At 38.1% G+C, this 12,713-nt stretch overlaps 1 protein-coding gene across 3 annotated transcripts in view; it reads left to right on the forward strand.

The window, feature by feature from the left end:
• kmt2d (lysine (K)-specific methyltransferase 2D) overlaps nucleotides 1-7,426 on the forward strand; it is a 33,730-nt gene extending 26,304 nt beyond the window's left edge. For all 3 annotated transcript variants that reach the window (XM_023283725.3, XM_023283742.3, XM_023283733.3), the window contains exons 51-57: nucleotides 215-345; nucleotides 773-1,058; nucleotides 1,250-1,323; nucleotides 1,412-1,520; nucleotides 1,642-5,217; nucleotides 5,845-6,003; nucleotides 6,951-7,426. In XM_023283725.3, coding sequence (XP_023139493.2) covers nucleotides 215-345; nucleotides 773-1,058; nucleotides 1,250-1,323; nucleotides 1,412-1,520; nucleotides 1,642-1,734 — 693 coding nt within the window. In that variant the 3' untranslated portion in view covers nucleotides 1,735-5,217; nucleotides 5,845-6,003; nucleotides 6,951-7,426. The remainder of the gene's footprint in view (nucleotides 1-214; nucleotides 346-772; nucleotides 1,059-1,249; nucleotides 1,324-1,411; nucleotides 1,521-1,641; nucleotides 5,218-5,844; nucleotides 6,004-6,950) is intronic.
• Nucleotides 7,427-12,713: the final 5,287 nt, after the last annotated feature.

A 12,713-nucleotide genomic window follows, 5' to 3' on the forward strand; every position in this document is an offset into this window, starting at 1 on the left:
GCAATAGACATAGTAATAGGAATAAAATAATAATAGAACAGTAGTAATAATATTTACAATATATACAGGGGTGAGAGATGAGGATGAAATAGTAACTTGAATCCATGTGACAAGAGGGATTTGTATCCACACAACACTGGTATGATATAATGGCTTTACTGTACTTAGAACTGCATGATTGACTGCATGAATTTTGCACTTTGTTGTGTTTCAGTTACCTGGAGTGGAGAACTGCCAGAACTACCAGTTTCGATATGGCCGACACCCTCTGATGGAGCTTCCACTTATGATTAATCCCACTGGCTGTGCTCGCTCTGAGCCCAAGGTTTCCTCACACTGCAAGAGGTTGGACATTATTCTAGCAATAAGACAAAAGAAGCTGATTTGTAAGAAATACTGAACACGGCAGAAGACATTTAAAGTGTTTTTGAACAGGCATGTTGACTTAAATATCAGTGTTTTTGTGCAGTTATTCAGCTTCAGCAAGGAGCAGATTTAAATGGTGAACAATGATTTGTGAGGTTATCCATGCTTCTGAAGTTTGTCCTTCACTGGGCAACATATTCCATTGCAGTAGATGGAAAAAAGAGTATCATAAAATAAAAATAAAGTTGTTTTGTAGTTTGATAACTGAACAAATACGAGGTCCTATGTTGAGGACTGTAGCTTTAACAACTCATATATTTTGTCATTTGATGCTCTGTTCTAACTTTTTCTAAATGAATGAATGAAGTGGGTCAACATTCACATTTTTTTCCCTGTTTGTCTCAAGGCCTCACACTCTAAACAGCACCAGCGTCTCTAAGGCTTACCAGAGTACCTTCACTGGAGAGCTCAACACACCGTACAGCAAGCAGTTCGTCCACTCCAAGTCCTCCCAGTATCGGCGTCTGAAAACCGAGTGGAAGAACAACGTGTATCTGGCACGGTCCCGCATTCAGGGCCTGGGGCTGTACGCTGCAAAGGATCTGGAGAAACATACCATGGTCATCGAGTACATTGGCACCGTCATACGCAACGAGGTGGCCAATCGTCGTGAGAAGATCTACGAATCACAGGTACTCCAAAACACACAGAAGGCATTCTTTTTGGTTAAAGATTATGGAATGAACACACAAGGGGAAGTTTTAAAAAGAACATTCATGTGGGTGGGCTGACCAAGTTTATTTTACAGCTGGACCAACAAGAAATTTAGGTCAGTAAAAATGATATATTTACTTAATGGGTATGTTTTCCTTTTCTATCTTAGAACCGTGGCATCTACATGTTCCGCATCAACAACGAGCAGGTGATTGATGCCACTCTAACAGGAGGCCCAGCTCGGTAAGCGCCGGTTTGTAAATTGCTGCCTCATTGTAAACCCTTAAGTATAGGGTGTGTTTAAACTAGGTTATTTTTTTCTTCTTCCCAGCTATGTCAACCATTCCTGTGCCCCCAACTGTGTTGCTGAGGTTGTCACATTCGACAAAGAAGACAAGATTATCATCATATCCAGCCGCAGGATCCCTAAGGGAGAAGAGGTGCAGTGCATTACATAACTCACACTCACATTTCACCTTTGTTTGGTACCTTTTTTACATGTTTTGGAAGTCTGTGTTTTTTCTAAAGCAGCATTTGACTGTCTCTGTTTTCTCATTCCAGCTGACGTACGACTACCAGTTTGATTTTGAGGACGATCAGCACAAGATCCCTTGCCACTGCGGAGCCTGGAATTGCCGAAAGTGGATGAACTAACAAGGAGAAAGGAAAATGGAGATTTGCCATCTCGCCGGCACCAGAACACTCCTGCGCCAAAGCCTTTGAATCCTACATAGCCAGTGCATAAGCTGTCCTGAAAGATGTGGAGGAAGGCTGGCCTCTGCTATTGAAAGACTAAAAGTGTTGACACCTGTAGCCAAAGGTTTGAAGAGCATTAATCAATAAAAGCAACCGACCACCTTACATCAACAGCAGCTTTGATGGTGGGGCTAACTTTCATGTTTGGACTAATGAATCACCCTTTCCTCAGCCAGACCACCCCACCTTTTCCTCGACTATTTCTCTTCTCAATAAGCTTACAGTGGCTGGAAAACAATCCTCAACATCTACCAAATGATTCTGACCCTCTGATATCAGTTGTTGTAGTGCAGAGCTCAGCCAGAGCTTCAACAAAAAGCCATTTAAAAATACTAAGAATGAACTAAGGATGCATTTTTATGTTTTGAAGTCGGACCTATTTCCTGTCCCACCTTGACCACACCTCCCCCCCTTCACCTCCCAGAAAAAAGGCACTTTCCCATCAATGACTCACGACGACAACACGGATATTGGCTAGCTAGACAATCTTGATGTGGCTCTGAGTAAGAACTACATATGATCGATGGAGGAAGAAAAAAAGATGTAAGTAAATATAAATTTTGAGATGCTTTTGATGTGTTGCTCCAGCGGCACCAGATGTGGTGACTGTATGGAGCTCCAAGGTGGGTTAGTCGGACCCAGTCTACCTCACTGATTTAGCGGGAAGTGACTGCTTTGTATAAAAAAAACTGTTAACTGCTACTGTGGAATTACTCTGTGGGGGTAAATAGGGGGTGGGGGCGGTGGTATCGGCGGTGGGGGGAGGGGGTTGTTTTTATGGGCTTAGCCTTCTCGGACAAGCAGGGAATCTTTAGCAGCAGGTTTGCTCTATCTACTCTATGCTGATGATGATTTACAATAATGAGCCAACATAATTATTATTCATGAATTATTTATACAGAGGAAATATATGACAGTTTTGATAAGATATTGCATTAAAATCACAATCAAGCTTAGTGGGTGTCCTGTATGCCACCAAATCATCCTGGATATTGATGTAGCTTTTGCTTTTTTTTTTGGCATTTTTTTTTCTTCTTTTTATTTATGAATCTCAAAAACCATGCTATTAGCTGTGTGAAAGCACAATAACATCCGCCTTTTTTGAGTTGCTCGAGACAGTAAACGGGGTGAGTGGACGGCTCAAGGATCACATAGTCTTTGGAGAAGATTATGAAAATCAGAAAGTAACCAAGTACCCTTTAGCTGGTTGCTTCGTAAATCGAAGTTTCATTTGTTTAAAAAGAAAAAAACGAGCCAGTGGATGTATGACTACTGTCCCATTTAATGCTTCTTATTCCCCAACAGCTCGATCTTTTCACAACTCGACCTTAAACTTTGAATCATGCCTCTTCCTCTCTGTATTATTTAATGGACTGTTGTTAAATTTTACTGTAGTAAGTCTTCCTCCGCCTGAGTCCAGCCTGCAGTGTTTCTACTTCCCCCTGTAGTGTGCTTTTTCTAGTGCTGGTACTGTCTTCTTGAGGCTGAACTGATGGCAGGGAAAGACTTATTGGAAAAAAGGGCATTTGTTTTCATTTCTGTGTAAGATGAATGAAAAAAAAAAGTCTTTAAAGGGAGCTTTACTAAAACTCCACCTTCCCATACTACTTTGTTTCCTCCTTCCCCTAACCTATGACCTCACATGATTTAAAAATGCAAAGTTGTACAAACTGTAAATATAGTATATGCATTTAGGGGACAGCAACTCTTTATCCAGCCCCTTTGTAATCAATAAAGTCAAAACGTGTAGAAAAATAAAATTGGAAAAAAAAAAAAAATCAACCACTGGATATCATTTTAACAAAGATAAAGCTGTAAATAAATATAAATATATGTAAAATGGCAAACTAATATCTTTATGTATATGAACCAGAGTGTTTTGCATTTACCTGTTTTTCTATTAGTGTTTTTTGCTATAAGCTCTGAGACAAGTTTGTTAAAATAGGTATGAGAAAACTGTCCGGTCTTCTCCAATCAGTTGCGACGAGAAGTCCGCGGTGATCGCAGAACCGTTTGGATTCATGCGGAGAGTCGATAATGAGACATAAAAATCACTTCTTGCATAAAGCAGTACAATGGTGCATAGCATTTGTATTTATGTAATATTGTTCGTGTTTATTTTTCTTTTTATTTATGCTACTGCTTGTTGATTACCAAAACCTGTCCCTTAATCGGTCACAATTGGATTAATATAGTCTTGAATGGAAAATCTTGAACTCCCTAGAATATTGTTAGTGTTTTGCTTTTTTATATCTTCCCTATAGAAGTGAATGTGTTGGTAAACCTTGTGAAATGGTTACTTGGCCTAATGTATGTTATGATGTAATACTCAAAGTTAATCCCATACTTAACCTGGTAATGAATTGCACTCTCATAGTATAACAGAGAACTTCTCTAAAGTGGTAGATATTGATCAAGTATCCGAAGCAGTTGATATATATATTTTTTGGTATGTTTCTATTTCAAGGGAAGACCATGACGAGACATTATGCCGCTCTCACTGGATTTTAGCCTAAATAATTTTTAACTTCTCTGAATCTTAATTTAAGTTCTCTGCATATCTTATAATTTAATAAAAGTTTGCTCAAATTGAAGGTTTTTTTTAACCTCACCTACTTTTTAAAAAGATGTTGCATCTGTACAGCAGAGATACTTTTAGGGAATATGAATAAATATAATGATCATTTTTATTGTATGTGGCATGTTTTGTATGGATATTATTTTGAATTGTACATATTTTTTTCAGGACGCCAGAGGTTGCATCTCTTTATATACTGGTTTCCCACTCCCTTTCCCCTTCATCTTATTTCTTTGTCTGCTTTTGTTTCTTGTAAAGGAAAATAAAATGCATTTTAAATATGTGCTCATTTTCTGTTGTCAGGACGTGACCACTGTTCCCTCTAAACTGCGCGCGTGCGCAATTGCGCACTGCTGACACGGTCTCCGCGCACAGAAAATCTGCGCTGCGCACAAAAAAAAAATCCAACCTAAATTGTAAATAAAATAAACACGTAACAATTCATTCTGTGCTATTTTTCAATGTGAGTCAGTGAGTGACCAGTGACTGGCTGCTGCAGCCAATGATGCGATTCACATACGTATTTACCATAGACTGTATATAATGGTATTTACGCAGCTAATCAACGTCAGGCGTCCTTATGTGCAGCCACCGTTATTCTATAGATATGAATGAGTAGATAGGACACGCCCCTTTGAGCTGCGTGCTACAGCGAGGCTAAGCTAATGGGGGCAAAGTTTCAGTGCATTCCTTGATGTAGACGGCGTGAAAACGGAAACAAGTATGCTGGCTAACTATGCTGCATACAATTACACACTGCGTCGTACAATTGAGACAAGGAAACCTGGAATGACTTTTCATAGGTAAGAATAGTTTTTGGCTCTTTTTTCATTATGAAATCTTGTTAAGAGCTTCCAGTCTATGAGAGCTAACTAGTTAGCCACTAGCAAAACACTAAGGCGAGCTAGCAGCTTGACAACCAAATACCAGACGATTAATAGTAGCTGTAGTATAGTTGTACAAGCAGTAGTAGTAATACTAAAAGTACAAGCAGTAGTAGTATAAAATAGCTGTTAGAGTCATAGAAGTAGCATCAGCATTTGTAATAGTATTCCAAGTTGTAGTAGCAGTGCCAGTATCAGCAGCAGTAATGTACTACCACTACTACTAGTAGTAGTAGTCACATTGATATTACTGCCACCAATACTACCAATAGTAGTTATAAAGCCTAACTCATGTATATCCAGATTACCATCTATGTTCTTCCTCCAAACCCATTTTATGATTGGGATTACAGACAGTTTTTTAGGACAGCTCTCAAATAATTGAAATGTTACTAAACAAGGTTATACTTATCAAATTAAATAGCTCTGGTCTCCAGTATATTGGCGAATTCGGTTCTTTGTACTTAATTTATTAGCATGATTTCTTTTTAATATGTTGTGTACAGACTTAATTACTTCTCTGTCTACTTTTCTTACTCCATGTAGGTTTCCCAGAGACTATGGGTTGAGGAGGAATTGGAAGTTTGTCGGCTTAGACCTGGTGTCATTCCATCAGTGTTAAACTTCCCGGCTCATCTTGGAAGAGTACGTGCCAGAAAGACCACGACCAAGCAGCCTTGAGATCTTAGGCAGCGTCTCCCTGAGGTGGGTGTCAACGGTGTTCACGGTCAGGTCTGTGGTAATCCCGTCAAAAAACAAAACAGAAAAAAAATCTAGATTATAAATCAACATGTAACCAAAGCACTCTGTGTATAACGCCATAGTATAGGATGTAGTTCAGAAAATGTCAAAGTATAGTATACTTTACTCAAGAATAACATAGTATGGCCTGTAGTTCATAGTACAGCATGTTGGCAAGAAAAAAAAAACAAAACATAGATTATTATGTGGTTCAAAAAGCACAAAATGATAGGATGTTGCCTAAAATTGTCATGTATGATATGTGGTTCAAAAAATGTCATAGTGCAGTATATTGTCAAAATAGTATGTAATTCAAGAAAACATCAGAGTATAATATGTCATCTAAAAAATGCCATAGAATAATAATTTCATTGCACAAGTAAAAGTATAGTAACTTTTAAAACTGTTCGAATTCTTACGTTGCTAAAAAAAAAAAACAACAAAAAAGCAAAAACAAAAAAAAGGTCACAGTAATATGTCAATTAAAAAAGCCTATAGTATAGTGTGTCGCCCAACAAACATCATAGTATAGCATGTCGCTCTAAAAACGTCACAGTATAGCTTTTAGTCCACAGCTGTCAGTAGGTGAGGAGCAACACAAAAACAGTCCAAACGCTGGTTTCCAGAGGGTTAGACGAGAATTTATTTGAAAGAGTAAGTTTACAGCAACACAACATGTGAGGGGGTTAAAAACAAATGGGTGTTAGTAAAATAAAAATAAATAAACAGAACTAAAAGTGAACTTCATGTTGACATTGATGGGCATTCCAACCAGGAACAAAGTAAAAGATAATCAATATGAAAAAAAAACTCTTCCTGTTCACCTCTTCAAGCCCAAAAACACACTGCAGTAGCACCCTAAACTAAAACTACTAAAGAGTTCCCTGTTTTCCTTTCTGAACAATTCAAAGGTCCCTCTCTATCTCCCCACACATCCACCAACCACTGGAACACATCTCCAAAGTTCTGCCGGGCCAGCTCAGCTTCCCCTCAGAAGAAGTGCTGCCACCTGCCAGATGAAGGAGCCTTTTGAGAGGCAGCTGACATCGTGATTGGACTGTACTTTGGTCTGTTCCAATCCAGCTTCAGCTCCAGAGACGGCAGGCGGGACGAGTCAACGGAGGCCTGGTGGACGAAGGCATGCAGCTGAGTACAATCCAGAAAACAACAGAGGAGGAGTGCAGGGCCAGAATAAGCAGAGTAGCACATTATGTCTCTTAGAAAAGCTATGAAAAAACGCCATCATATACATTGTATATTGTACAAATAAGTCAAAGGAAAGAGACATACATTGTAGAATTGTAGTAATTGTGGGCTGACTTATTTACTGATTATCAGTATTTTATTTTTTACTGATTTACGGTAATAAATACATTTAAAAATGGTGCTACTTTGGCTCTGAACCTTTATCTACCTGTGGTCGCTCTGTCTTCTGGAGTGATTTGATTGGTTATACGTAACGAATAAAACTCCTTTAACTTAACATCTGTAAACAAAACAAAAACTTATCAACAAAGTTTTCTGTTAGAGTTTGTGTTCTTCTAAGTTTAACTCAAGATTTTAAATACTTTCATTTACTGCAAATGAATATCTACTCCAAATGTCTTACTAATAATCATTATCAGCCTTAAAAACCCACAAAACACCCCTCTATACTCCACGACACTTAGTACAGTCTGGTTCCCCCTTCTATAAATCTGCTTGGAATCGTCCACTTCCTGTTTGTCAAAGTGACCTTCTGCCTGGACAGGTTTTGTTGGAGCTCATGCAACAAACATTTTGGGTAACTGCACTTCAATATGGATGGATGACACTGAATTAGAGTCTGTTTTAATGAGACTGAGTTAAGATGTGTAGCTCTGTCATTAAATAGGAAATTATTTCTCAGAATTCACAGAGGAAAGTCTGAAATGTTTGCTAGGTTAGCGTCCCACATGTTCTTTGGCTCAGCTAAAGCTAACTCTCTCCAACTTCTGGATCTCTTGAGTTGCTTGTTGTTAAAATATCTTGCTATAGGTGCTGAAGCTCAGAAAGTCTGAGATGTTTGTTCAAAATAAGCTCATTCTCAAGTCTTATCTGAACTGTCCTCTTTTGTTTGAACTTTCCCTAAACTTAAGGAGTTAATGACAGAGCAGCACATCCACACTCAGTCTCATTTATGTAGAGATTAAACTTCAGTGTCATTCATTGATGTTAAAGTGCAGTTTTTCAAATATTTGTTGCACATGCTCCCGACTAAACCAGTCCAGGTGGAAGACGATGTGAAGAGAAAGCTCCAGAGGATGAATATCACACATTTACGTTGGAAATAAATGTCCTTTAATTAGACATTGTCATGCAAAAGTTGGATTTCCCTTTAATGATGTTCAAATCTTTGTTGAGTGTTTTGTTGATGTTGGTTTCTAAATGTTTTTTGACACTCGGCCCCAAAGATTAAAACCTTCTACGGCTCACAAGCTGCAACAATTCACACATTATCAACTATCTTTCTGACTAAACTAAGATAAAAAGTGAAAAACTGCCTGATTCCTGCATCATGAATGTAAATCTTTTTGGTTTTTATGACCATAAACTGAATATATTTGGGTTTGACATTTTATAAACCAAAACAAGAAATTAATTACTGGAGAAAAGGACAGATTAATGGACAAAGAAAATGTGTTTTCTAACATATATGGCTGAATTACTCCAACATTACAAGATACATACAATTTTAATTCAATTTTATTTATATAATGCCAATTATAGGTCAAATTGTCTCAAGATGCTTTATTTTTATATTTTTTTGTCATATTTAAAATATGACAAAGTAAGAAATTTAAACCTCTTGACCAATCCAATTTATTATTTGGTTTTTAAGAGACTAATTGATAATTCAGAGTTTCTCCACTAAAACTAATAAACATGAGGTCAAATAGAAGGAACAGTTTTAAATACTGCAGTCCCACAATGACAAGAATAAAGTTTCTCAACAAAAACTAAATCTGCTGGTGGATTCCATGAAAGTCCTAATAAAGGATAATAAAGTGTGATACTAAAGGTTTGTGGTGGTAAAAATCTCAAAGTAAAGATATCGAGTTGAACATCTGGGTGGAGGATGATAAAAGTTGACCTTCTTTCATTTCTCTGGAGCGACTCCATGGATTTTATGGATGGTGGTTAAAGACCTGCTCTTCTAGTTGTCTTCCTTCTAGTCGCTGTAAAAAGTCACTCTACCCTGCTGACTTCAACACCTCTTCATGACAACTTGTTCTGCCTCTGACCTCGTGGAAACTCAAGAAACTCGGGAAAACCTGTCGAGACTCGAGGAACTCATCGAGACTCGAAGAACTCGGGCGGGGGAAGATGTGGTGGGCGGTGGGGGAGTAGAGGGGGGGAGGCCGCCACCCACCTCCCCGCCTACTCTCCGCCCTGACTCCACCCAGACTCTGCCTTGGCTCCACCCATGTGGTCACTTGGAAACTACGATGACAAAGGGAGGACGAAATCATTTTATTTTCATCTGATCTGTAGCTCAGTGAGTTAAGGATTTGCCTATGGAGCTGCAGGTCGCTGGTTCAAGACCAGACACTTCTTAAATTTTCTCAAAATTCTGACAAAGACAAAGAAAGTTATAGGCCGGTGGCGGGTCTCGAACCAGCTACCTTCCAGTCGGTAGTCTGTCTTCTTTTCCCCTGAGCTATACGCTCAGATACTAATTCTTCTTTTTTTTGCGCATTTATCATCTATTTTTTGTCGTTTTCGAGTTTTTTTTAACTTGAGTCTCGACTCGACCGTTTTTCTCAGGGGGTTGGACTTCAGGAGGGTTGCTGGAGGGTTGAACCCTCAGTTCCAAGACTTTCCAAGCCTCCAGACCTCCCGAGTCCTCAGGACCTGAGCTTTCACACAGTCTGAGGGCTGAAATTCTCTAAGTCCCACAGTAGTTCTCTGTTAGATTTAACTTTCAGACAGTCCAAGGACTGATATCTTCGAGGTTCCTGAGTAGTTCTCTGTTAGTTTGAACCTTTCCACAGTCTGAGGGCTGAAATTTTCTAAGTCTCACAGTAGTTCTCTGTTAGATTTAACTTTCAGACAGTCCAAGGACTGATATCTTCTAAGTTCCTGAGTAGTTCTCTGTTAGTTTGAACCTTCAGACAGTCTGAGGACTGAAATTTTACAAGTTTCTCAGTACTTCTCCGTTAGTTTGAACTTTCTGGTTAACAGAAGCCTTAAAACTTGTGACCATGAGTCTTGATTTCACATTTAGACCATCCATCTGAGTTCTTCTCAGACCTTCACCTGTGGTTTTTTTAGAAATCCTTAACAAACTTTGATTCTCTTCACTGAACAGTAAAGTTTGTGGAGATCAGAAGGTAACATTAGTTTGATCAATGCCTTCAACTACTAGTAGACTTTATCTGGAAAGCAGTTTTCTGAAATGAGCACTTAGTAAATCTGTCTACAATCAAACCAAGAACATAGAAAGAGGAAATGTTTGAAGAAACAACTTGTTTTCATTTCAGACTAGAAAACGCTTCAAGACCTTTATCTGTTTTTGCTCTTTTTGATCGTTTTATCGTCTCTTCTGTTTAATTTGATCTTCTAAAGTCTAAATGGTGTCTTTTCAAATGTTTTGTCTTTAGTTTGATTCTTCTTAAATGTTTAGTTTTGCTCTTTTCTCACCTTTTATTCTTTTCTAATGTCTGATTTGATTTCCAAATGTTTTCTTTTTAATGTTTGTTTTTTCAAATGTTTTATCGGCTTGTTTGAGTTTCTTTTTCTTTCCCAATATTTAATGTTTCGATTAAATCTTTAAGGTTTTTCTTTTTAATTGTTTTACCACCTTTTAATGTTTAATTTCCTTTTTAAATGCTTCATTGTATTTTCTGTTTAATTCCTATTTGAAGTTTTATTGTCTTTAAGATGTAATTTAAAAAATGCAAAACATTTAATTAGATTATTAAACCTTTAAAAAGACAAAACATTTAATTTAAAAATTAAATGTTTAATTTGAAAACTACATCTTAAATTCCTTAAGTTTTATTGCATTAAATTTTTTTCCTTTGATTTAATTGCTTTTTGTTATGTAGTTTATTTCTTTAATCTTCTTTTTCTGTCAAGATTTTAACCCCAACCTTATAAATGAAATAAACCCTTAAATCACAATGAAAATACTTCTGTTGTCACAATCATGAGTTAGTCAGTTATTCAGTTTATCAATTCAACTTTATTTGTTTAGCACCTTTTACACAGATGACAAAACTAAACAAGCAAAGACAAAAAAACTATTCTAAAACTATGATTAAAACTCAAAAACATTTTTTTAAAAAAGATTTAACATGGTAATAAAATATGTTGTGTCCAGGGGATGGAGGGAGTTTATTGAAGTCTTCTTGGGCTCACATGGGAAATCATGTAAAATATAAACTTGATATTCAGTCTACGGAAACTGCAGAGCGACAGAAGAACCAACAATATCTCCTGTTTTCTCCTTTAATGAGTCGACTCTTCTTGTGCTTTCAGACCAAAGAACTACAGACTCTTCACAACCTGCTCAAACTCTTGGTACAGGACCTCACCACACGGATCAAGAAGGTTTCCATCTCATTTCTACTCTGAAGCTCACCTTGTCCTGCTCAAACTGCTGACAAATGTTTCTGCTGCTCTAAAGTCTGCTCTCCAGAACTTCCTAAAAACTCTCAAAGTCTCTTCTGCTGCAGGTTGCTTTGTAGAACTGTTCCAGAAAACCTCACTAAACCACATGGAGGGGCCTCAAGATAGTCGTCCAAATGAAACCATACAAAAACCAAACTAGTACAACCCAAACGCTAAAGTCTCCTGCAGCCTACCAGAGAACCTCTGAGAACAGAGAATCAGGACAGGATCTCTTACCTTCTGGACAACCAACGCTGGTTCACAAACACACAGAATGTGTCTGACCAAAAACCTCTGAAGACTCACTACAGCCAAGATAAAGACACAACTCAGCTGCACCAAATCCACTAATCACTGCACACATTAGCACCATGTGCTAACTGTGGCTAAAGAACCACATTTACCAAGACAACTATCCAGTACAAAGCCCTAAAACACACCAAGAAACACATTAAAGATGATTTTACTGCTGGAAGCTGCAAACCAACGCCTAAAGAACAAACTAAAGCAACGGAGCCAAACTCGGTTCACTGGTGAAGAGAAGCAGAGGAAATGTTTGCTGCAGCTAAATAAAGCAGGAAGACACTGAGCTGCTCAGGTGTTCCTGATAACACCAAGCAGCCACCTGGACAGCCAATAGGAACACAGCTTACTGGAAGTCCAGAGGGCTGGCTTAGTGAAGGAAATTTAATTTAAAGTTGAAGCAGAAAGTTAACAAAGAAAGTTGAAAACCACCTTCTGATACCTGAAATCTCTGAGTTTTCCCACAAAGAACACCTGAACATGTCAAACTGGTTTCATAGTAGAACCATCGTTGTAAAAACGTCATAGTATGGTGTGTTGCTCAGAAAACATTACGACCCGGCTGTCAGGGGACAAACATGTAAGAAACATGAGAACAGAGAGAACCCAACCAGTAGGTCACAGTTTATCATCCCCCAGTCATCTCCTGAAGTCCATATGGTGAGAGACATCAGTATCTGGTTGTTAATTTACCAGAGGATGCTTATAATCATGCTGATGTGGTCTGTACTCTACAG

The sequence above is a fragment of the Amphiprion ocellaris genome, chromosome 8 (genome assembly GCF_022539595.1).
Source record: "Amphiprion ocellaris isolate individual 3 ecotype Okinawa chromosome 8, ASM2253959v1, whole genome shotgun sequence".
NCBI lineage: Eukaryota > Metazoa > Chordata > Actinopteri > Pomacentridae > Amphiprion > Amphiprion ocellaris.